We start from the raw sequence: 22273 nt of genomic DNA on the forward strand, positions 1-22273 counted from the left end.
GGGGGGTTGGTTAGGGTTACGCATCCGTGGGGGAGGGGTGGGGGAGGTTAGGGTTAGGCTTCAGTGGAGGGTTTAGTTAGGGATCGGTGAAGGGGGTTGATTAAGATTAAGCACATCGTTGGTGGGGGGGCGGCTTGGATTAGGCATGGGGGGGGGAGGAGTTGCTTAGGGATTGATAGAGGAAGGGCTCAAGTGAGAATAGGGTTAGCTTTAGTGATAGTACATTATCTGTACAATTTATTGATATTTTACTATCGGAATTACTACTGCCCAATAGCGAACACTTTCATTCCAGCGCAGGAGATTTGGGCGCAGCCGGCGCCACCATAGGCCGTAATAGGAATTACGTCTATAGCGGCGCACAGTGAGTAACTTCAGCGCCGTCAGAAGACAGAGCTAAATTTACTTGTAAAACACTATAATTCGGCCTCCAGCAATTGCTGGAAGCCAAATTATATCATTCCCCACCATCCTTGGCGGCCTGGAGGGGGAATAGTATTTAACGTCGCCGGGAGCTTGTGCAGGAGCAGGATCAGCCATACCGGCTGTATCCTGCTCCCCAATCTCCGGGCTGCGATTCCTCCTGTACGCGCCCAATAGTAGAGTATCAATCATTTCACTGATATTCTACTAGCACATTTTTATGGCGCCCAAATTTCAACCACTTTTGCATGATGCAAAAATCCCTTTTTTTTTTCTTCTTCTCGGAAAACATGCCTAACCGGCATCTGTGCCTGCACTCTCAAGCTTAGGCCTTGGACCCACTAGCAGCCTTTTCTAAGCGCTAGTGATTTGAAAAGCTCTTGCTAACGTATTGCAATGGGTGATTTTTTACAAAATCACTCAAGTAGGATCACCTCCATAGAGCCCTTCTGAGCACACCTAGAGCCCTTCTGAGCACTTTTCAAAACGCTAGCACTGCGAAAAGCGCTTGGCTAATGTATTTGAATGGGATGGACCAGAGCAATGTGATTTTTTTCAACGTGGGTCCTGCAGCATATCTGAAGTAATTCAGCCACAATGTTAAGTATAGGAAAGTGGAAAATCCCTCTAAAAAGCGCTAGAACAGAGCGATTTTCCAAGCGTTTTTTATCCAAAAGCTGTACACTTGCAGCTCTACTGCAGCAAAAAAGAAAAAAATGCTACACCAAAACGCTCCCAAAATCACTAGGCATAACTAGAAAATCGCTATGCACATGCCTAGAATCTCTTAAGAAAGTCACTTCTAAAAACTCTGAACGTTTGCAATTCTGCTAGCACTTTTAGGTGTACACCAGCCCATAGCATTACATTTGCAAGATTTTTTCAAATCACAAGCACTTAGAAAATCGCTGCTAGTGGGTTCCAGGCCTTACATTGATTTAGTACAGATTACTGATAAAGAGGCCTGGTGCACACCAAAACCCACTAGCCGATCCGCAAAATGTAAGCAGATTTTGAAATGTTTTTTTTTATTTTTCTGTAGCGTTTCACCTAGTATTTTGCGTTTTTGTGAAGCGTTTTTGGTGTAGTAGATTTCATATATTGTTACAGTAAAGCTGTTACTGAACAGCTTCTGTAACAAAAACGCCTGCAAAACCGCTCTGAACTGCCGTTTTTCAGAGCGGTTTGCGTTTTTCCTATACTTTACATTGGAGGCAGAAACGCCTCCGCAATCCAAAAAATTCCTCACCCGGGAGTATGCGTTTCTGCAAACCGCCTCCCACTCTGGTGTGAACCACCCCATTGAGATACATTGACCAAGCGTATCTGCAGCCGCAAGCGGCTGCAAAAACGCCAAGAAACCCGCTCGGTGTGCACAAGCCCAAAGAGGATGATTGAGAATACTGAAAATAGACAGCCCTTCTGCCGTTCACATCGAATGCGCTGCGCAGCAGTACGATGCGCTATGATGCACTTGCATACTGCTGCCTGCATTTTGCCCGCAGGCGCAGAGCTGATTCCATCACTGTCAATGGATGGGATCAGCAGCGCAGCGGGTAGCAGCACAGATGGCATGCGATCGTACGCGTTGCGTTCTGATCGCACTGTCATCTGCGCTGAGTAGATGTGAACGAGGCCTAAGGGTACCCATAGGTTTATAGACTTACACCCAATGAGGCAAAAAGATAGATCTCTCTAAACTGGATCGGATCTGATCTGAGGGGGATCTATTGCTTCCACACACTGCCTATAGATAGAAATCTATTGAATATCTATTGAACTGCAGTGCAACGCTGTGCTATGGTCCTTCGATCTGCTCCTGCCTCACCCCCGTTCCATTTAGATCTCTATCTTGTCGATCAAATCAATCGATTTTTGATGAAATCCTATTGAAATTACAATCGATTTGACATGGTAGGGCATAGATTTCTGTCAAAATCTGCAGGGAATTGATGGGGAAAATCTATGAGTTTATGGGCACCTAACTTAAAGAGAACCCGAGGTGGGTTTGAAGAATATTATCTGCATACAGAGGCTGGATCTGCCAATACAGCCTAGACTCTGTTGCTATCCCAAACCCCCCTAATGTCCCCCTGCACTCTGCAATCCCTCATAAATCACAGCCACGCTGCTGACAAACAGCTTGTCAGAGCTGGCTGTGTTTATCTCTATAGTGTCAGTCTGCTGCTCTCCCCGCCTCCTGCAGAACTCCAGTCCCCGCCTGCATCCCTTCCCTCCCTGCTGATTGGAGACAAGGGACGGGGACAGGGACCGGAGCTATGCAGGAGGCGGGGGAGCAGCTGAGACTGACACTACAGATGTAAACACAGCCTCACAGCATGGCTGGGATTTATGAGGGATTGCAGAGTGCAGGGGGACCTTAGGGGGGTTTGGGATAGCAACAGAGGCTGGGCTGTATAGGCAGATCCAGCCACTGTATGCAGATACCATTCTTTAAACACACCTCAGGTTCTCTTTAAATGGTTCAAAAGACTGTACAGTAAGATAATATAATTCATGAATATTACTCAAAAGGCCCTGCATTATGCTCAAATGTGCTAGAAAGACAAAATTGCATTGGCGTAACAATAGGGGATGCAGAGATTGTGACTGCCTTGGGGCCCATGAGCCAGAGAGGCCCCAAAAAGCACTCCCTCACCCACAGTATTAGCTCTCTATTGGTCGTATGCTAGTAATAATCACTTCTCTAGATGCTTTGAATAGCAGTAATCAATAACAAACTGTTCCCCATCCCCTTCTTGCAGCTCTGACTCTGTGGATGTCCTTGGCAGGTTTTGATGCGCCGTATCAATTGTTATGTATAGAGTACTTGGGGGGCCCAATATAAAACTTCCACTGGGGCCCACAGCTCCTTAGCTACGCCACTGCAGAATTGTAAGTATTACCTTACATTGTAGTAATCTAGGGAATGGGGGCGGGTTAAAAGGTATCTGTCACTGAGCAAACGACTTGTGAAAGAAAAAATATCATCAAAGCTGTCACTTTTGGGCCATGTACTATTTTCAAGGGATTGAAGATGAACCTATTGAGCATCATGCTAGGAAAAACAAAGAGAAATTGAGGGCCCGATATGGTGTAGTATTGTTAAGTTGGTTGTGGTTAAAAGGAAAATATTTTAGATATACTCACAAACATGGGTTACCCATAGGCAACCACTTCAAGTGCAGGTGGGGAGTATTAGAACCTGACCCCACTCAGGTTTTTAAGATGCCGCTCTCTGTAGATAGGAAATGGGGTAGCACCCCTCCACCGAGGGTGGACTCAAGATTTCAGCAAGGCTTGGTGTACAGAGGCGCCAGAGTAGAATAAAAACGTTTAAAAACCGTCTAAAAGAGGGGGATGTTCAGGTGGACTTACCTCCCTCAAAAATATAAAACTCAATTGAGTCACAATATATCAATACAAAAATGTTTATTGAACTCCACTTAGTGCAACGCGGTTCGCAGGTGTGGTCCTGCTTCATCAGGCAAACAGGAGTATAACTCAATGGGTCTAGATGCAGAAGTGAGCGCCTCTATTTAGCATCACTCCAAGTAAACCTTGTGCTCTACAGCTATTATTTTTTTTTTTTTTACCTGCAAAGGCAAAATGTCAGCTTTCATCATCGGTTTTCCTATTTGAGTTCTGACAGGCTCCCTGGAAAACTTGTACTTGTTTTGAACTTGACCCTGTGGGCTACAACTCCTCTGCATTCCCACATCATGATAGGAGTAGAAGGTTAGCAATAACTGGAACAATGCTTATTGACTAGGCTGATCAAACCATTCTGTGGCCATTCACTATACCAGATAACATTTAAACACAGAAAGATGGGCGTACCCTTTCATGGGGAACTATTAATATTTAAATGAGTCCTTTTAACTGGATAAGTGATAGTATCAGACGTAATAATGGTTTAGATCTGCAGCTTGCCTGGAAAGTAGGATCAAACAGTTGCAGATCCTCATTTCTCCCACATGGTGCAGCTAACCTGAAATATGTCTGCAGCTAGCAATTAACATACCCTTCCCGTGTCTTTCACCTCCGACTGCAGAGCGATCGCTAATCCTCCCTATAGGGGTAAAACTGCAGCCCAGTGGCGACCACCTTTTATGTCAAATGCATTAAAGTCAGACGATATCTCCTCACAGTATGTCTGACTCTGTGTGTCACCAGACTACTGACAATCGTTACACCTCCAAATAGGCATAGCGGCCGCTACTGCAGCTTATAAGTCATCTGCACATAAAAAGTTAGAACACAGCACTAGGCTGCACCAGGTAACTTTACTGCTAAGTGCTGATAGTTCCTGCCCATTGCAGCAAATCTTCCAGTTATGTACAGGGTCAGGAAGTGTAGAAAGATGATTGTAGCTCAAAGAGAATAGCGCAGGGCAATGCAGAGCACAGCAGAAAAATGACGCAAAGCAACATTTACAAGTACTGTTTAGATGAGTGGCTAAACTTGCATGAACGCCTTTATCACAATCCAGATATTATTAATCACTGCAGTGTGTAGAGAGACCGGCTGATTTATGTATATGGCTGTCTATCGCTACATCCTCGGCTCATCCTCGTACCATGAGGTACATGAGTCCGATGGGGTACTCCCTGATCAGATGCATTTCTAACCACAGGCAGAGAGTGGAGAGATGTACAGGAAAAAAAAAAGTTTATTTTCCCTGTCCTGAGAGAATAACCAAATCAAGAGTACAGAGAGGAAAAGCTTTCTGGTCTCTGTACAATTGTTCTAATGACTATCTACTCAGCCACTGATAAAGAACCATACAAAATGTTGTAGACAAAGATTTGTAGACAGTCCCCATTCAATGTGCAGCAGGGTCTTGTGTACAACCCCCTTTCCCCCAGCCCCCCCCCCCCCCCCCCCTCTTCCCAATTGCTGTGAACTGTGGTGATGCTGGAGGAGTCTGCAGAGCCAGCTCTGCTCTATCAGAGGAGGTCAGAGTAAGTGTCATAAGAAGCTGGGACTAGGAGCATGCTCGTTTGTCACTTTTCTGTGTGCGTTTTTCTATATGCTTTTTCCGCACACCATGTGTCTGTATGTGTGAAGACATGCAGGTTTTATTACAGAAACTAGTGTAATTGATAGATAAAATGTGTGCAGTGCTTCACTGCTGTCAGTTTTCACCTGCACAGGGTGGGAAATCACAGACAGCACATGTGCCCCCAGCAGTGAGTCTCTGTTGTCTGCAGAGTGACTTGCTATGAGCGTAGCTGCAGGTCTGTATTCTTCTGAGGGCTCAGCATATTCTTTATATCATCAGATATACTTTAAAGCCAATGGGTACTGTTTCTAAAAACAAAAAGTCGGATACTCACCTAAGGAGAGGGAAGGCTCGGTCCTAATGAGCCTTCCCTCTCCTCTCCCGGTGCCCTCGGTGCTGCGCTGGCTCCCCTGTTCGCGTCCGCCGCCGCAGGGACTTCGGAAGGCTTCGGGAGCACTCGGGCTTCCGAAGACGGGCCGCTCCATACTACGTACGCGCGAGCGCGTCATAGAGGGCACTCGCGCATGCGTAGTATGGAGCGGCCGCGTCATCGGGAGCCCGAGTGCTCCCGAAGGCTTCTGAAAGCTCCCGAATGCATGCGGAAGTGGCAGTATTTGACCAAACTGGTCGAATACTGCCATAGGGGATCCTGCACGGGACCGGGCACCGGGAGAGGAGAGGGAAGGCTCATTAGGACCGAGCCTTCCCTCTCCTTAGGGGAGTATCCGACTTTTTGTTTTTAGAATCGGTAAACATTCACTTTAAGGCCCCTTCTTGTCTCTAGCCTTCCTGCCCTGTTGCCACTGTAGCACCCTCTTTCTGCACACTCCCGCATGGCTGTGTGTAGCAACCATTGCCGAGACCGCATTGGGCATACGCGGACTAGTTCCGGGCATACGTGGACTAGACTAGTACGCTCAGAGCCATGTATTCTGTGTGGACAATGTATACTGGAACCTGATGGTGCTGTGACGGTGGGGGGAGGGGTTTGTTGGAGGAGTCAGTTGCAACTTGCAGGATCAAGCTCCATCTTGACTGGAAACCCCAATAGAGAGTGTGTATGCATGTTTATTGTAAAGCTGCATACACACCTGAAATAACGGTTTCCTGTAGATATGGTGACCCCTGAGCATCAGTTTCATGAATTATGTTTTACAGATGTGTACTTCAGCTGCAACCAAACACTGCATCCTGTACCATTCCTAATGGCTTCATTTATTCCTGAAGCCAAACTTTAATCACCCTTGCCTAGGGCCTAACCTCAACCTCTTCCTTACACGTATGTAACCTGAATTAGAAAATGTACTTTAAAATTAGATAATGGTACTCCCAGCAGTTTACATAAGGACTTCTGTGGGCTCGCATAGTCGTAGTCTAATGTCCTACCAAAATATTATGTATTTATACAGCACTGACACCTTCCAGAGCACTTTACAAAGTACATGGTCATGTCACTCACTTGTCCGCTCAGGGGCTCACAATCTAATCTCTACCAAAGTCATAGTCTAATGCCCTACCATATTATTATTATGTATTTATATAGCACCGACATCTTCTGCAGCACTTTACAGAGTACATAGTCATGTCACTGGCAGTCCCCAAAGTAGCTCACAATCTAATCCTGCCATAGTCATAGTCTAATGTCCTACCATATTATTATTATTATTATTATGTATTTACACTATATAGCTCTGACATCTTCTGCAGCACTTTACAGATCACATAGTCATGTCACTGACTGTCCTCAGAGGAGCTCACAATCGAATCCCTATCATAGTTATTAGTCTAATATTTTTACTATAGGATTGTTTTGGAGGAAACCATTTGACTTATTAGTGTTTTTGGAGACTATGAAGTGTTTGAATGAAATCCAGGGGAAGATAGAAGCTCCATGCATGGCCAATGTTCAAACCTAGGAGTCAGCATTATAATACAATAATGCTATACACTATGCCTAAATTGCTATTGTACCATCTCACTATGTCAACACTTCAAGATATACCCACTACAGTCCTATATTTACATATCCCATAATGTTTGTGAAAAAGTATTCTGAAATGAAGTCTTGCTTGATAATCTGATCCTGCATTCTGAAGGACATAATACCTTAAATTGTCCTGTGGGGACATGATTTTGGGACTTAGTAGCATCGGTGCTGTTTTTATTTGAGGTGTATAGTGGAATGTGCTGTATGGCATAGAGATGCCTGGAGAGAGTCTAGAGGCCTAGTGGATGCTAGCCCCCACCAAATCTAACCAAATAAGCCGGGTGACCATCAGTGGAGGAGAAAGTGTTATTTTCCTAGGGCCCCTAGGGCAACATGGAGGCGTAGTGGTTAGTGCTTTTGCCTTGCAGCACTGGGTCCCTGATTTGAATCCCAGCCAGGGCACTATCAGCACAGAGTTTGTATGTTCTCCCTGTGTCTGTGTGTCTCTGGTTTCCTCCCATAACCCAAAAACATACATATATTGGCTTCCCCCCTAAATTGACTTAGATTACAATCCATACACTACTACACAATGCATATGGTAGGAATTAGATTGTGAGCCCCTCTGAGGGACAGTTAAGTAACAAGACTATATACTACAAACAGTGCTGCGGAAGATGTTGGCACTATATAAATACTAAATAATAATCCTTTTCTGATGGCTTATGGTTTATGTAATATGCAAAGTGTTCTAGGCTAGAAACTGCCCTGCTCCTGATGATTCTAAATGGTACTTGGATTTGATGCAGTACCTTCTGACTTATACAAAATCATAAATTATAGAAAACAAAAATGACTCATTTCTGCATATGCCCATCTCTATCTTAGATACCCAACATGTGGCACATGTATCTCGGGGTACGTCTGACGGGTCCTAGGAATAACGATGCATGATCTGGCTAATGTCACATTTCTGACTTTTACAAACTCATTAAGTGTATATATACCCTGTATACATCTGAATAGGCATTTCAGTTAGCTGGCAGCATTAGAGGATGCTTGGAATCATTTATACAGAATTAGAGTGTACCACTTATACATCTATAAATGTCATGGGGGAATTGGATGTAGGTTTATCCATACTGTGGATATTGGCAGCCACTGTCTTTCATTAGGAGGCACATACACACCAAATGAATATTTAGATGAATACTGTAACCCAGATCCTAGCATCACATAACTAGATGTAAAGACCTGCATTATGCTTTAGAAAATAAAGTATGTGCCCCCTCTGCCAGCAGCTAATGAGTGCTAGAACTGGACTTGAGCTTTCCTTTCCACTGCATAGCAATGTGCGGCGAGTTGAGCAGAATTTGGCAGGAACTCCTGTCACCTATTGCAGTGGATGCTGGCAGCAGAGCCAGGCAAGAGATGTGCGCAGCAGAGGAGCTGGAAGCCGCTTGCCCCGAGGAAAGTCACCCTGCCTGTGTCACTGTGCGCCGCTCAGACACCTGATCACACACTATTAAGTATACGGAGAGTCTGGCAGCCCCATGCACTGCCCTGACCCCGCATGCAGCACTCACCAGGTAAGCGCCCACAGTGCCCTGCGCCAGCATCAGCGCACACTCCGACACCAGGAAGATCTTAATGTTCAGAAAGCAGGAGACCTTCTTTTTCTTCTTCTTCCTCTGAGTCTCGTCCCCCTGCGCCTCGGCGCTCCTTCCACTGGAAGTCCTGTTCTTTTTCCCCTGCATGTCTCTTGCTGGTGGGATGAGCTCGTCCCTGGACGTCTCAGAACGAGCCTGGCATAAGGCTCTGCTAGTGTCTCCTTGCTGGAAATGGTGTGAGGCTGCTGCTACTGCTGCTGCTCCACACTCCTCCCTCTCTCTCACTGCCTCAATCACAAGAGCTTAGAAAGAGCCAACCCGAGTGGCCGCTTCTTCCGCAGCTTCCTCTGCCTGACAAGCAGCAGAGAAGCCAGTGAAGGGGCCAGCAGCTGGCTGGCAGAGAAGGGGGCGAGCTGTTCCCCGGCTTCCACATAACCTACACACGCTATAGCTTGGCAAATGGCTGCAGGCCACACTTGCCTGCTCCTATTATTAACTGATAGCTCTCACATCTGACCTCTAGTGGAGGTGATGCTTTCACAGTCTGCTGGTGTCACAGGTTGCGGTACAGGTGGCTTCCCTCTGCTGCAGGCTTGGAATTATTCCATCTATAAAGCTGACCAGCAGGGCCGTTTTGTAGCCTTTTTGTCACTTCTGTCAAGAAATCCTGTTTCTATCTCACAGACAAAGGCTCAGCAGGTTGACCAGGCAAGCTGCATTGTTTAAAGTGTACCTAAAGCAATTGAAAAAAATCCAGTTTAAGTTACCTGGGGCGTCTACCGGCCCCCTGCAGCCGCCCTGTGCCCGCGCTGTGACAACTGACCCTCCGGTCCTATGCAGCGACTCACTTTCATTTCCACGACTCAGCGGGTTGATGGCCACTGCGCCTGAGAGGCCCAGGCTGCCCACACTGTGCATGCGCAGGATGCTACCCGGCAATGGGAGCATGATAGGGAACATGTGCGGCAGATGGAATGGCCATTGACTCGCTGAGTCATAGGAAACAAAAGTGAGTCGCTGTGGGGGACTGGAGGATCGGTTTGTCATGGGGCGGGCACAGTGGGGCCGGTAGAAGCCCCAGGTAAATTAAACTGGATTTTTTTCCATTGCTTTAGGTTTAATTAAAAAAAAAACCTGTAACATCAAAAGTTCCCCTGGGGGTACTCACCTCGGGAGGGGGAAGCCTCAGGGTCCCAATGAGGCTTCCCACGCTGTCCTCCGTCCCTCGGGGGTCTCGCTGCAGCCCTCCTAACAGCGGTGATATAAATATTTACCTTCCCGGCTCCTGCTCAGGCGCTGTGGCGGCTCTTGGCTCCGAAATAGGCGGAAATACCCGATCGCCGTCGGGTCTGCTCTACTGCGGACCCGTAGAGCGGACCCGACTGAGATTGGGTATTTCCGTGTACTTCGGAGCCGAAAGCCGCAACAGCGCCCCCGCTGGAGCCTGGAAAGGTAAATATTGAACAAGTTGTCAGATCTGTCAAGCCGCTGTTCGGATGGCGGCAGCAAGACCCCCGTGGGACGGAGACGGCGTGGGAGGCCTCATTGGGACCCTGAGGCTTCCCCCTCCCGAAGTGAGTATCCCCCAGGGGAACTTTTTGATGTTACAGTGTCTCTTTAAAAAGAGATAGATATGTCAGTCTCCATATCCCTCTCAGTTCCCGTGTGCTTTAGGCCTCTTTCACACTTAAAGCATCGCACTGAGGTACGCTCTTTCACTGTAGCTCGTCACAGTGGCCATTAATCTCTAGGAGACAGGCCACAGTACCCGTGGTGCACTGTGATGCAACTGAAGTGGTCTGGCCCATGCAGAAGCTGCAGCGGGATGACAAGTGATGCATGCGGTACCACGCAGTGTACAACTACATGGGAGTCAATGGCACCGTGAACAATCTTTATAGATTGTAGCGGTGCGGCACACATGCACAGATCAGGGGAATTCAGTGATATACTTCCTCTCTGACAGTAAGTACTTCAATAAGCAGGTGGCAGGGTCATGCAGATTTTCCTGTCAGCACAGTCTGGCTCAGGGAACAATATACATGCAGTGGTGTGATGTGGTAGGGCTCTTATGCCCATCACACTGCACGTGCATGAAAGAATTCCTATATGCAGTAGTGTATATTAAAGGGAACCTGAACTGATAGCAAAAAAAAAGAGTTTCACTTACCTGGGGCTTCTTTCAGCCCCGTGCAGCCGCCCTGTGCCGGGACAAACTGATCCTCTGGTCTCCCGCAGCGAGTCAGTTTTGGACACTGCGCCTGCCAGGCCCTGGCCACGTGAGTCCTCGATCACGCTCCCAATCGCTGGGAGCACCCTGCGCATGTGCAGTATGAGATTTTCTCGTACTGCGCATGTGCAGGACGCTAGTGGGAGTGTGATCGAGTACCTGCGTGGCTAGGGCTGTGCAGGCGCAGTGGCCATCCACTTGGCTGAGGCTAGAAAAACGAAACTCAGCCCCTGCGGTCTTTAAGAGGGAAGGGGACTGTCTCGCCCTCTGTGCAAATTGGGGACCAAGAGTTAACTTCCTGATAGGGAGGGGCTTGTGTTCACAAGTGATCGAAAGGTCCAATGCAGCCTGTAGATGTGAACAATATTTGCCAGGTATGTGCCAAATAAAGCTCCTAAAGATAAAAACTATGTTTTTAATATGCTACCATGTAACCTTTAGCAGCTCTGATGAAGGTGCTTACAGCAGATTCTGTGGGAGGGGTTGCTGCTTTGCTTGCATCAACATGCTGTTCAGACTAGAGAAGATTGTAGTCTGCAGTTGTGGAAAATGGTGGTGAAGTAAGATAGGCCTCTTTCAGACGGACGGCTGAATTGCACGCTTGCCGAGCAGTTCAGTCGCCGGCCTGCCACCTGCTAGTACAATTTAGATGCAATTTAAAACCTCCCTGGCGGTACTGACAGATATACTGTACATGTCAATACAAAATATGCTGCGGACAGTATTGACGTGCATACACGTCAATACTCTCCAGCACTCTATACTAGACCCTTGCTTGACACATTTTGGCAAGTTACAGGGAAAAAAAGGTTATGAAAATTAATTAGATCACTCTTTGCACAGAAATCCTGGAGAAATTGAACGCCAGGGAAGTTAAATGCAGCTGAATTGCAGCAGTTGTAACACCGCGCATGTCAAGTGCTGACACATGGTGGTGTTACTGAGTAACAGAGGACTGTGACATGTCGAGTCTGAGCGCAGCGGGTGAAATTTTATTAGTTGTTAGTCCCCCCCACCCCCCCCCCCCCACACACACACACTTTTTGAACTCCAGTCACCAGTGACGAATAAGCAAAGATTGGGAACCTCGGAAGTAGTAATCTACAAAAGCCAGAAGTTTTGATCTCTCTTATTAAATACTCTTATTTTTTTAAATCGAATTGGCTGTTGGTAGCTCCACCCACTTTTCCAACTCAGTACTGCCCCTCTGCGAACAACAGTGTAAGGTTTGAGGATCTTGCCATGCAGAGCATGAGAATGGCTGCAGTATACATGTCTCTATTAAACGTGAAAAGCTCAAATCTGATTGGCTGTTGGTGTGCTCTACTGTGTAAAGTTTGGGATGGTTGGCAGTGAAAGTGAAATAATGGCAGCAGTACATATTTCCCCATTGACAGTCAACAGCTGAAATGTGATTGGCTGTAGGTGGCTCCACCCATTTATATAAAAAAAATAATAATAATGGATCCACAGCGACATTTTTAGTAGCCATGGGAAGTTTGAGGACCCTGCCATGAAGAGTGTAAGAATAGCAGCAATTTAAATATTCCCATTAAAAATCAATTGGTAAAATGTTTGCGTCACCTCACAGTGTGTTATCACTTAATAAAGTAGAAGAAATGTACACTGTTCTGGCCTGAAGAAGTGTGCAAAGTGTCAGAGCTATACACCGAAAACTGTAGGAGGAGAAGCAAATAGAAAAACTGGGCGGAATAACAATAAGCTGAAAACAAATAATATATTGGCTTTATTCTATGCAACATAACATTAATATTTCTTGCCTAAATAATAAATAAATCTGCCCCCTGACATGTTACTGCAGAGATTAACTGCCAGAGCATGCGACCTGGCATGTTTCCATTCCAGAGCATGCGACCTGGCATGATGCCACCTGGGACTCCCTGATTGGTGCAGCTGTTGCTATGGATGCTATTGTAAACAACATTGTGACAGTTGGTCACTTCCTGTTTACTTCCTGCTGTGCCTTAAAGAGAAACTCCAACCAAGAATTGAACTTTATCCCAATCAGTAGCTGATACCCCCTTTTACATGAGAAATAGAATGATTTTCACAAACAGACCATCAGGGGGCGCTGTGTGACTAATTTTGTGCTGAAACCCCTCCTACAAGAGGCTCTGAATACCGCGGTACTCCTGGCAAACTGCCACAATGTAACAAGGCTCACAGACAGGAAATGGCTGTTTACAGCTGTCTAACAGCTAGAAACAGCTAAATAATCTGCCCACAGTAACAATGTCACCATGTAATAAATGTCAGAATGTGAATCTGGGAGAGGAAAGATTTTACAATGAGCAAACACTGACTAAATCATTTATACATAATTATTGTAAAAATGAAGCACTTTTTTTATTACATTATTTTCACTGGAGTTCCTCAAGGTGAGTAGCTGCTGATTTGGGGTCTCTGATTGGGGTTATTGCTGCAAATTGATTGTATTTCCTTTTCAAAGTGTACCTGAACCCTGAATGTATCTTTTTAATAGAAAATATGTTTCTATACCCCTCTGATACATGATTAGCTCCTTCTGTCCCCACTGCCTGCTGCTTTCTTCTCTCTCTCTCTCCCTCTCTCTGTCTCTCTCTCTCTCTCTCTCTCTCTATATATATATATATATATATATATATATATATATATATATATACTAGCCGACCCGCGGCGTAGCATACGCCGCATAATTATGAATGCCAATCCTACACTAGAGTTGGGCCGAATGGTTCGCCTGCGAACGGTTCCATGCGAACTTCCGTGGTTCGCGTTCGCGTCCCGCAAGCGAACCTTTGCGGAAGTTCGGTTCACCCCATAATGCACATGGAGGGTCAACTTTGACCCTCTACATCACAGTCAGCAGGCCCAGTGTAGCCAATTAGGCTACACTAGCCCCTGGAGCCCCACCCCCCTTATATAAGGCAGGCAGCGGCGGCCATTACGGTCACTCGTGTGCCTGCATTAGTGAGAGTAGGGCGAGCTGCTGCATAGGGAAAGATTAGTTAGGCTTAGCTTGTTCCTGGCTGCATACCTGTTCTGTGAACCCAACACTGCATACCTGTTCTGTGAACCCACCACTGCATACCTGTACTGTGAACCCACCACTGCATACCTGTACTGTGAACCCACCACTGCATACCTGTACTGTGAACCCACCACTGCATACCTGTTCTGTGAACCCAACACTGCATACCTGTTCTGTGAACCCACCACTGCATACCTGTTCAGTGAACCCACCACTGCATACCTGTTCAGTGAACCCACCACTGCATACCTGTTCAGTGAACCTGCCACTGCATACCTGTTCTGTGAACCCACCACTGCATACCTGTTCTGTGAACCCACCACTGCATACCTGTTCTGTGAACCCACCACTGCATACCTGTTGTGTTCAGTGAACCCGCCACTGCATACCTGTTCTGTTCAGTGGACCCGCCACTGTATACCTGTTCAGTGAACCCGCCACTGCATACCTGTTGTGTTCAGTGAACCTGCCACTGCATACCTGTTCTGTGAACCCGCCACTGCATACCTGTTCTGTTCAGTGGACCCGGCACTGTATACCTGTTCTGTTCAGTGAACACGCCACTGTATACCTGTACTGTTCAGTGAACCCGCCACTGCATACCTGTTCTGTTCAGTGGTGCCGCTACTGTATACCGGTTCTGTTCAGTGAACCCGCCACTGCATACCTGTTGTGTTCAGTGAACCCGCCACTGTATACCTGTACTGTTCAGTGAACCCGCCACTGCATACCTGTACTGTTCAGTGAACCCGCCACTGCATACCTGTTGTGTTCAGTGAACCCACCACTGCATACCTGTTCTGTTCAGTGAACCTGCCACTGCATACCTGTTCTGTGAACCCGCCACTGTATACCTGTACTGTTCAGTGAACCTGCCACTGCATACCTGTTCTGTTCAGTGGACCCGCTACTGTATACCTGTTCTGTTCAGTGAACCCGCCACTGTATACCTGTACTGTTCAGTGAACCCGCCACTGCATACCTGTTCTGTTCAGTGGTGCCGCTACTGTATACCGGTTCTGTTCAGTGAACCCGCCACTGCATACCTGTTGTGTTCAGTGAACCCGCCACTGTATACCTGTACTGTTCAGTGAACCCGCCACTGCATACCTGTACTGTTCAGTGAACCCGCCACTGCATACCTGTTGTGTTCAGTGAACCTGCCACTGCATACCTGTTCTGTGAACCCGCCACTGTATACCTGTACTGTTCAGTGAACCCGCCACTGCATACCTGTTCCAGACCAAATTTGATCAGCTGGACAGTCACTGTTCTGTCATTCAGCTACATCAGCCAGGCGACCATATGGGCTGTAAAGCCACCAAAACCTGCACTCTCGCCATGGTGCGCACCAGTCCTGCACGGCCGTCACTACACAAACAGCTGTTTGCGGTGCGTTACACGGTGAGTTTGGTGTGTCAGTGTGAAGCAGTACCTTAATTACACTACCTGATTGATTTATACACATGCAAGATGTTTTAAAGCACTTTAGGCCTGTCATTTAGCATTCAATGTGATTTCTGCCCTTAAAACGCTGCTTTGCGTCAAATCCAGATTTTTCCTGGGGACTTTTGGCGTGTATCCCACTCCGCCATGCCCCCCTCCAGGTGTTAGACCCCTTGAAACATCTTTTCCATCACTTTTGTGGCCAGCATAATTTTTTTTTTTTCAAAGTTCGCATCCCCATTGAAGTCTATTGCGGTTCGCGAACTTTAACGCGAACCGAACCTTCCGCGGAAGTTCGCGAACCCGGTTCGCAAACCTAAAATCGGAGGTTCGGCCCAACTCTATCCTACACTTGCCGCCGAGCTGAAGGGGGTAGAGGGCAGGAAGGGGTTATTGGGCAGAGCTGCGGAGAGGGGTTTCGGACCCCCCCTCCCTCACCTGGGTCCTCCATCTGCGCTCCCCCTCTAAGTTCCCTTAAGTCCCCTTAAGTTCAGCAGCAGCCGCCACTATTAGTAAGAGGCAGCGGGCGGGGATGACTCACCTCTTCCGCCTTCCACCGTCGTCACTTCCTGCAATGCCACCCACTGTATTGTAAGTGGATGGCATTGCAGGAAGTGACGACAGTGGAATGCACGCTGGAACACAGAAGAGGTGAGTCATCCCAGCCCACTGTGTCAGCTTGTTAATTTGTACAGAGCCATAATAATCCAACATGCATAGAGACCGGCCACCTAACCCCCCTTCAGGACCAGGCATTTTTGCTGAAGGGGGGGGCACGTTTGGGGGGGTCAGTTGGCTGAAACCCCTCTGTGGCTCACTGGGCTGTCTCCCCACTGTGTGGCCAGGTGTCCCCCCTGTGCGCAGCAGCCATCACTCACCTTCCAGGCTCCAGCGATGAGCCGCACGAAACCCCTCCGCTCCGACCGACATTTCAGCTCCTACTGACGGTCAGTTCCGGGTCGCGGCTTGATGACGTCATCAAGCCGGGACCCGGCGCTGATGTCAGAAGGAGCAGAGATGCCGGCAAGATGCCGGGGAGTGCCGATCGTCGCGGGAATGGCAGGGAGGTGAGTGGATCCTCTTCTTTCCCCCCTACTGCCGCAGCTGTCAAATTGATCACTACGATCCAACAGCGATCGTTGTGATCACGTGATCAGCAGCCATACGCGATGGCTGCTGATCACTGAGGGGAGATGCCAGCTGTCATATGACAGCTTAATCTCCCCTCTGCAGTGCTCACGATCACGTAGGGATGGTTTGTTAGCGTGGATGTTGAACCAACGTCCAGTCAGAACGGTAGCACCACCTGCTGGACATTGATTCAATGTGCTTGGTCCCCAAAAGATTAATCTTCATCATTGCATGGCATGGATTAATTTGGCTCTATGGTGTAGGGCTTTTAACACTGAGAGGTACAGACTAACCAGCAAGCTCATGGTGAACCAGAACTCGTTGGGGTGTGTAAGGGGCTACAATGGTCTTAAAAGTCCCCTTACTAAAATACTAAGGAAAACAAAAGTTTGCTTTCTTGGAACAGAAAGAATTTGCGATGATTCAGGTTGGAGTGAGCTCTGAGATGTCTCCCAGTGCTTCACTGCTGAATATATGCAAATTATCCATTGTCGTCCTTAGAAGCTAAACACACCTCCTGATCCGTTGGAATGCAATGATGTGTCAGCTTGTTAATTTGTACAGAGCCATAATAATCCAACATGCATACAGACTGTTTCTGATTGTTTGATCCTCATCAGTGCATGGCATGGATTAACCTCCCTGGTGGTAAGCCCGACGCAGTGTCTGGCTAGCTGCCGCAGGGGATCACATGGCCCCAGGAGGATTTTTGTAAATAAAAATTGTGCTAAATGCTTCTGCTAGCATTTTGCTAGCTAATTATGTCCCCCAAGTCCCTCCGGTCCCCACCAATCGCCCCGATCACTGCCGTTATACGTACCCCCCAGGGATCCCGCGATGGCGCAGCCGCAGCCTTCGCTATGGGAAGGATCGGGACTGCGCATGACGTCATGACATCATGTCCGATGATCGCCATAGCGATGAGTGGAGCTGGATCGTGAAGCTGCGGGTCTCACAGGTTTACGGAGGGGTAAATATTGCCGGCGGCGATCGGGGGGTTTAGTTAGGTGCCAGGGGGCCATAATTAGATAGCAAATTGCTAGCTTAGGCATATAGTGCAACATTTATTTTAAAAAATCCTCCCACAGACGCAGCCTCTAAACTGCGTACTACCAGAGAGGTTAATTTGGCTCTATGGAGTAGGGCTTGTAACACTGAGAGGTACAGACTAACTAGTGTTGGGAGAACAGTGTTCGCCACTGTTCGGGTTCTGCAGAACATCACCCTGTTCGGGTGATGTTCGAGTTCGGCCGAACACCTTATGGTGTTCGGCCAAACTGTTCGGCCATATGGCCGAACTAAGAGCGCATGGCCGAACGTTACCCGAACGTTCGGCTAGCGCTGTGATTGGCCTAACGGGTCACGTGGTTCGGACCCGAACGCGCTCTGATTGGCCGAACGGGTCACGTGGTTCGGGTAAATAAATACCCGATCCACGTCATTTCTCCGCCATTTGTCTGTGGGTTTAGCTTTGGGTAGGCAGGCAGGGTAGTTCTCTCTCCAGCCAGGCTAGCCAGGGTCCCCCGGTCATTGTGTCGCTGCTGGGAATAGTAGTACACCGCTCATCCACACTATATAGCATTGTGTTTACTGCCACTCTGTGTCTCTGCTGGGAACAGTAGTACACCGCTCACCCTGTATAGCATTGTGCTCTGTGTCGCTGATGGGAATAGTAGTACACCGCTCACCCACCACTGTATAGCATTGTGTTTACTGCCACTCTGTGTCTCTGCTGGGAACAGTAGTACACCGCTCACCCACCACTGTATAGCATTGTGCTCTGTGTCGCTGCTGGGAACAGTAGTACACCGCTCACCCACCACTGTATAGCATTGTGCTCTGTGTCGCTGCTGGGAATAGTAGTACACCGCTCACCCACACTATATAGCATTGTGTTTACTGCCACTCTGTGTCTCTGCTGGGAACAGTAGTACACCGCTCACCCTGTATAGCATTGTGCTCTGTGTCGCTGCTGGGAATAGTAGTACACCGCTCACCCACACTATATAGCATTGTGTTTACTGCCACTCTGTGTGTCTGCTGGGAACAGTAGTACACCGCTCACCCTGTATAGCATTGTGCTCTGTGTCGCTGCTGGGAATAGTAGTACACCGCTCACCCACACTATATAGCATTGTGTTTACTGCCACTCTGTGTGTCTGCTGGGAACAGTAGTACACCGCTCACCCTGTATAGCATTGTGCTCTGTGTCGCTGCTGGGAATAGTAGTACACCGCTCATCCACACTATATAGCATTGTGTTTACTGCCACTCTGTGTGTCTGCTGGGAACAGTAGTACACCGCTCACCCTGTATAGCATTGTGCTCTGTGTCGCTGCTGGTAATAGTAGTACACCGCTCACCCACACTATATAGCATTGTGTTTACTGCCACTCTGTGTGTTTGCTGGGAACAGTAGTACACCGCTCACCCTGTATAGCATTGTGCTCTGTGTCGCTGCTGGGAATAGTAGTACACCGCTCACCCACACTATATAGCATTGTGTTTACTGCCACTCTGTGTGTCTGCTGGGAACAGTAGTACACCGCTCACCCTGTATAGCATTGTGCTCTGTGTCGCTGCTGGGAATAGTAGTACACCGCTCATCCACACTATATAGCATTGTGTTTACTGCCACTCTGTGTCTCTGCTGGGAACAGTAGTACACCGCTCAGCCACCACTGTATAGCATTGTGTTTACTGCCACTCTGTGTCTCTGCTGGGAAAAGTAGTACACCGCTCACCCGCCACTGTATAGCATTGTGCTCTGTGTCGCTGCTGGGAACAGTAGTACACCTCTCAGCCACACTGTATAGCATTGTGTTTACTGCCACTCTGTGTCTCTGCTGGGAACAGTAGTACACCGCTCACCCACCACAGAATAGCATTGTGCTCTGTGTCGCTGCTGGGAATAGTAGTACACCGCGCACCCACCACTGTATAGCATTGTGCTCTGTGTCGCTGCTGGGAATAGTAGTACACCGCTCACCCACCACTGTATAGCATTGTGCTCTGTGTCGCTGCTGGGAACAGTAGTACACCGCTCAGCCACCACTGTATAGCATTGTGTTTACTGCCAGTCTGTGTCTCTGCTGGGAACAGTAGTACACCGCTCACCCACCACTGTATAGCATTCTGCTCTGTGTCGCTGCTGGGAACAGTAGTACACCGCTCAGCCACACTATATAGCATTGTGTTTACTGCCACTCTGTGTCTCTGCTGGGAACAGTAGTACACTGCTCACCCACCACTGTATAGCATTGTGCTCTGTGTCGCTGCTGGAAATAGTAGTACACCGCTCACCCACCACTGTATAGCATTGTGCTCTGTGTCGCTGCTGGGAACAGTATTACACCGCTCAGCCACACTATATAGCATTGTGTTTACTGCCACTCTGTGTCGCTGCTGGGAACAGTAGTACACCGCTCACCCACCACTGTATAGCATTGTGTTTACTGCCACTCTGTGTCTCTGCTGGGAACAGTAGTACACCGCTCACCCACCACTGTATAGCATTGTGCTCTGTGTCGCTGCTGGGAATAGTAGTACACCTCTCACCCACCACTGTATAGCATTGTGCTCTGTGTCGCTGCTGGGAACAGTAGTACACCGCTCAGCCACACTATATAGCATTGTGTTTACTGCCACTCTGTGTCGCTGCTGGGAACAGTAGTACACCGCTCACCCACCACTGTATAGCATTGTGTTTACTGCCACTCTGTGTCTCTGCTGGGAACAGTAGTACACCGCTCACCCACCACTGTATAGCATTGTGCTCTGTGTCGCTGCTGGGAATAGTAGTACACCGCTCACCCACCACTGTATAGCATTGTGCTCTGTGTCGCTGCTGGGAATAGTAGTACACCGCTCACCCACCACTGTATAGCATTGTGCTCTGTGTCGCTGCTGGGAATAGTAGTACACCGCTCACCCACCACTGTATAGCATTGTGCTCTGTGTCGCTGCTGGGAATAGTAGTACACCACTCACCCACCACTGTATAGCATTGTGCTCTGTGTCGCTGCTGGGAATAGTAGTACACCGCTCACCCACCACTGTATAGCATTGTGCTCTGTGTCGCTGCTGGGAATAGTAGTACACCGCTCACCCACCACTGTATAGCATTGTGCTCTGTGTCGCTGCTGGGAATAGTAGTACACCGCTCACCCACCACTGTATAGCATTGTGCTCTGTGTCGCTGCTGGGAACAGTAGTACACCGCTCACCCACCACTGTATAGCATTGTGCTCTGTGTCGCTGCTGGGAATAGTAGTACACCGCTCACCCACCACTGTATAGCATTGTGCTCTGTGTCTCTGCTGGGAACAGTAGTACACCGCTCACCCACCACTGTATAGCATTGTGCTCTGTGTCGCTGCTGGGAATAGTAGTACACCGCGCACCCACCACTGTATAGCATTGTGCTCTGTGTCGCTGCTGGGAATAGTAGTACACCGCTCACCCACCACTGTATAGCATTGTGCTCTGTGTCGCTGCTGGGAACAGTAGTACACCGCTCAGCCACCACTGTATAGCATTGTGTTTACTGCCAGTCTGTGTCTCTGCTGGGAACAGTAGTACACCGCTCACCCACCACTGTATAGCATTCTGCTCTGTGTCGCTGCTGGGAACAGTAGTACACCGCTCAGCCACACTATATAGCATTGTGTTTACTACCACTCTGTGTCTCTGCTGGGAACAGTAGTACACCGCTCACCCACCACTGTATAGCATTGTGCTCTGTGTCGCTGCTGGGAATAGTAGTACACCGCTCACCCACCACTGTATAGCATTGTGCTCTGTGTCGCTGCTGGGAACAGTATTACACCGCTCAGCCACACTATATAGCATTGTGTTTACTGCCACTCTGTGTCGCTGCTGGGAACAGTAGTACACCGCTCACCCACCACTGTATAGCATTGTGTTTACTGCCACTCTGTGTCTCTGCTGGGAACAGTAGTACACCGCTCACCCACCACTGTATAGCATTGTGCTGTGTGTCGCTGCTGGGAATAGTAGTACACCGCTCACCCACCACTGTATAGCATTGTGCTCTGTGTCGCTGCTGGGAACAGTATTACACCCCTCAGCCACACTATATAGCATTGTGTTTACTGCCACTCTGTGTCTCTGCTGGGAACAGTAGTACACCGCTCACCCACCACTGTATAGCATTGTGCTCTGTGTCGCTGCTGGGAATAGTAGTACACCGCTCACCCACCACTGTATAGCATTGTGCTCTGTGTCGCTGCTGGGAATAGTAGTACACCGCTCACCCACCACTGTATAGCATTGTGCTCTGTGTCGCTGCTGGGAATAGTAGTACACCGCTCACCCACCACTGTATAGCATTGTGCTCTGTGTCGCTGCTGGGAATAGTAGTACACCGCTCACTCACCACTGTATAGCATTGTGCTCTGTGTCGCTGCTGGGAATAGTAGTACACCGCTCACCCACCACTGTATAGCAT

General features: G+C 48.3%; 1 protein-coding gene across 1 annotated transcript in view; it reads right to left on the reverse strand.

Moving 5' to 3' along the window:
• The window catches only part of SLCO3A1 (solute carrier organic anion transporter family member 3A1), a 383290-nt gene extending 373951 nt beyond the window's left edge, over positions 1 to 9339 (reverse strand). The window contains exon 1 of the mRNA XM_068275155.1: positions 8942 to 9339. Within this exon, the coding sequence (XP_068131256.1) occupies positions 8942 to 9112 (171 nt within the window). The 5' untranslated portion in view covers positions 9113 to 9339. The remainder of the gene's footprint in view (positions 1 to 8941) is intronic.
• Positions 9340 to 22273: the final 12934 nt, after the last annotated feature.

This window comes from Hyperolius riggenbachi, chromosome 3 (genome assembly GCF_040937935.1).
Source record: "Hyperolius riggenbachi isolate aHypRig1 chromosome 3, aHypRig1.pri, whole genome shotgun sequence".
Classification (NCBI taxonomy): domain Eukaryota; kingdom Metazoa; phylum Chordata; class Amphibia; order Anura; family Hyperoliidae; genus Hyperolius; species Hyperolius riggenbachi.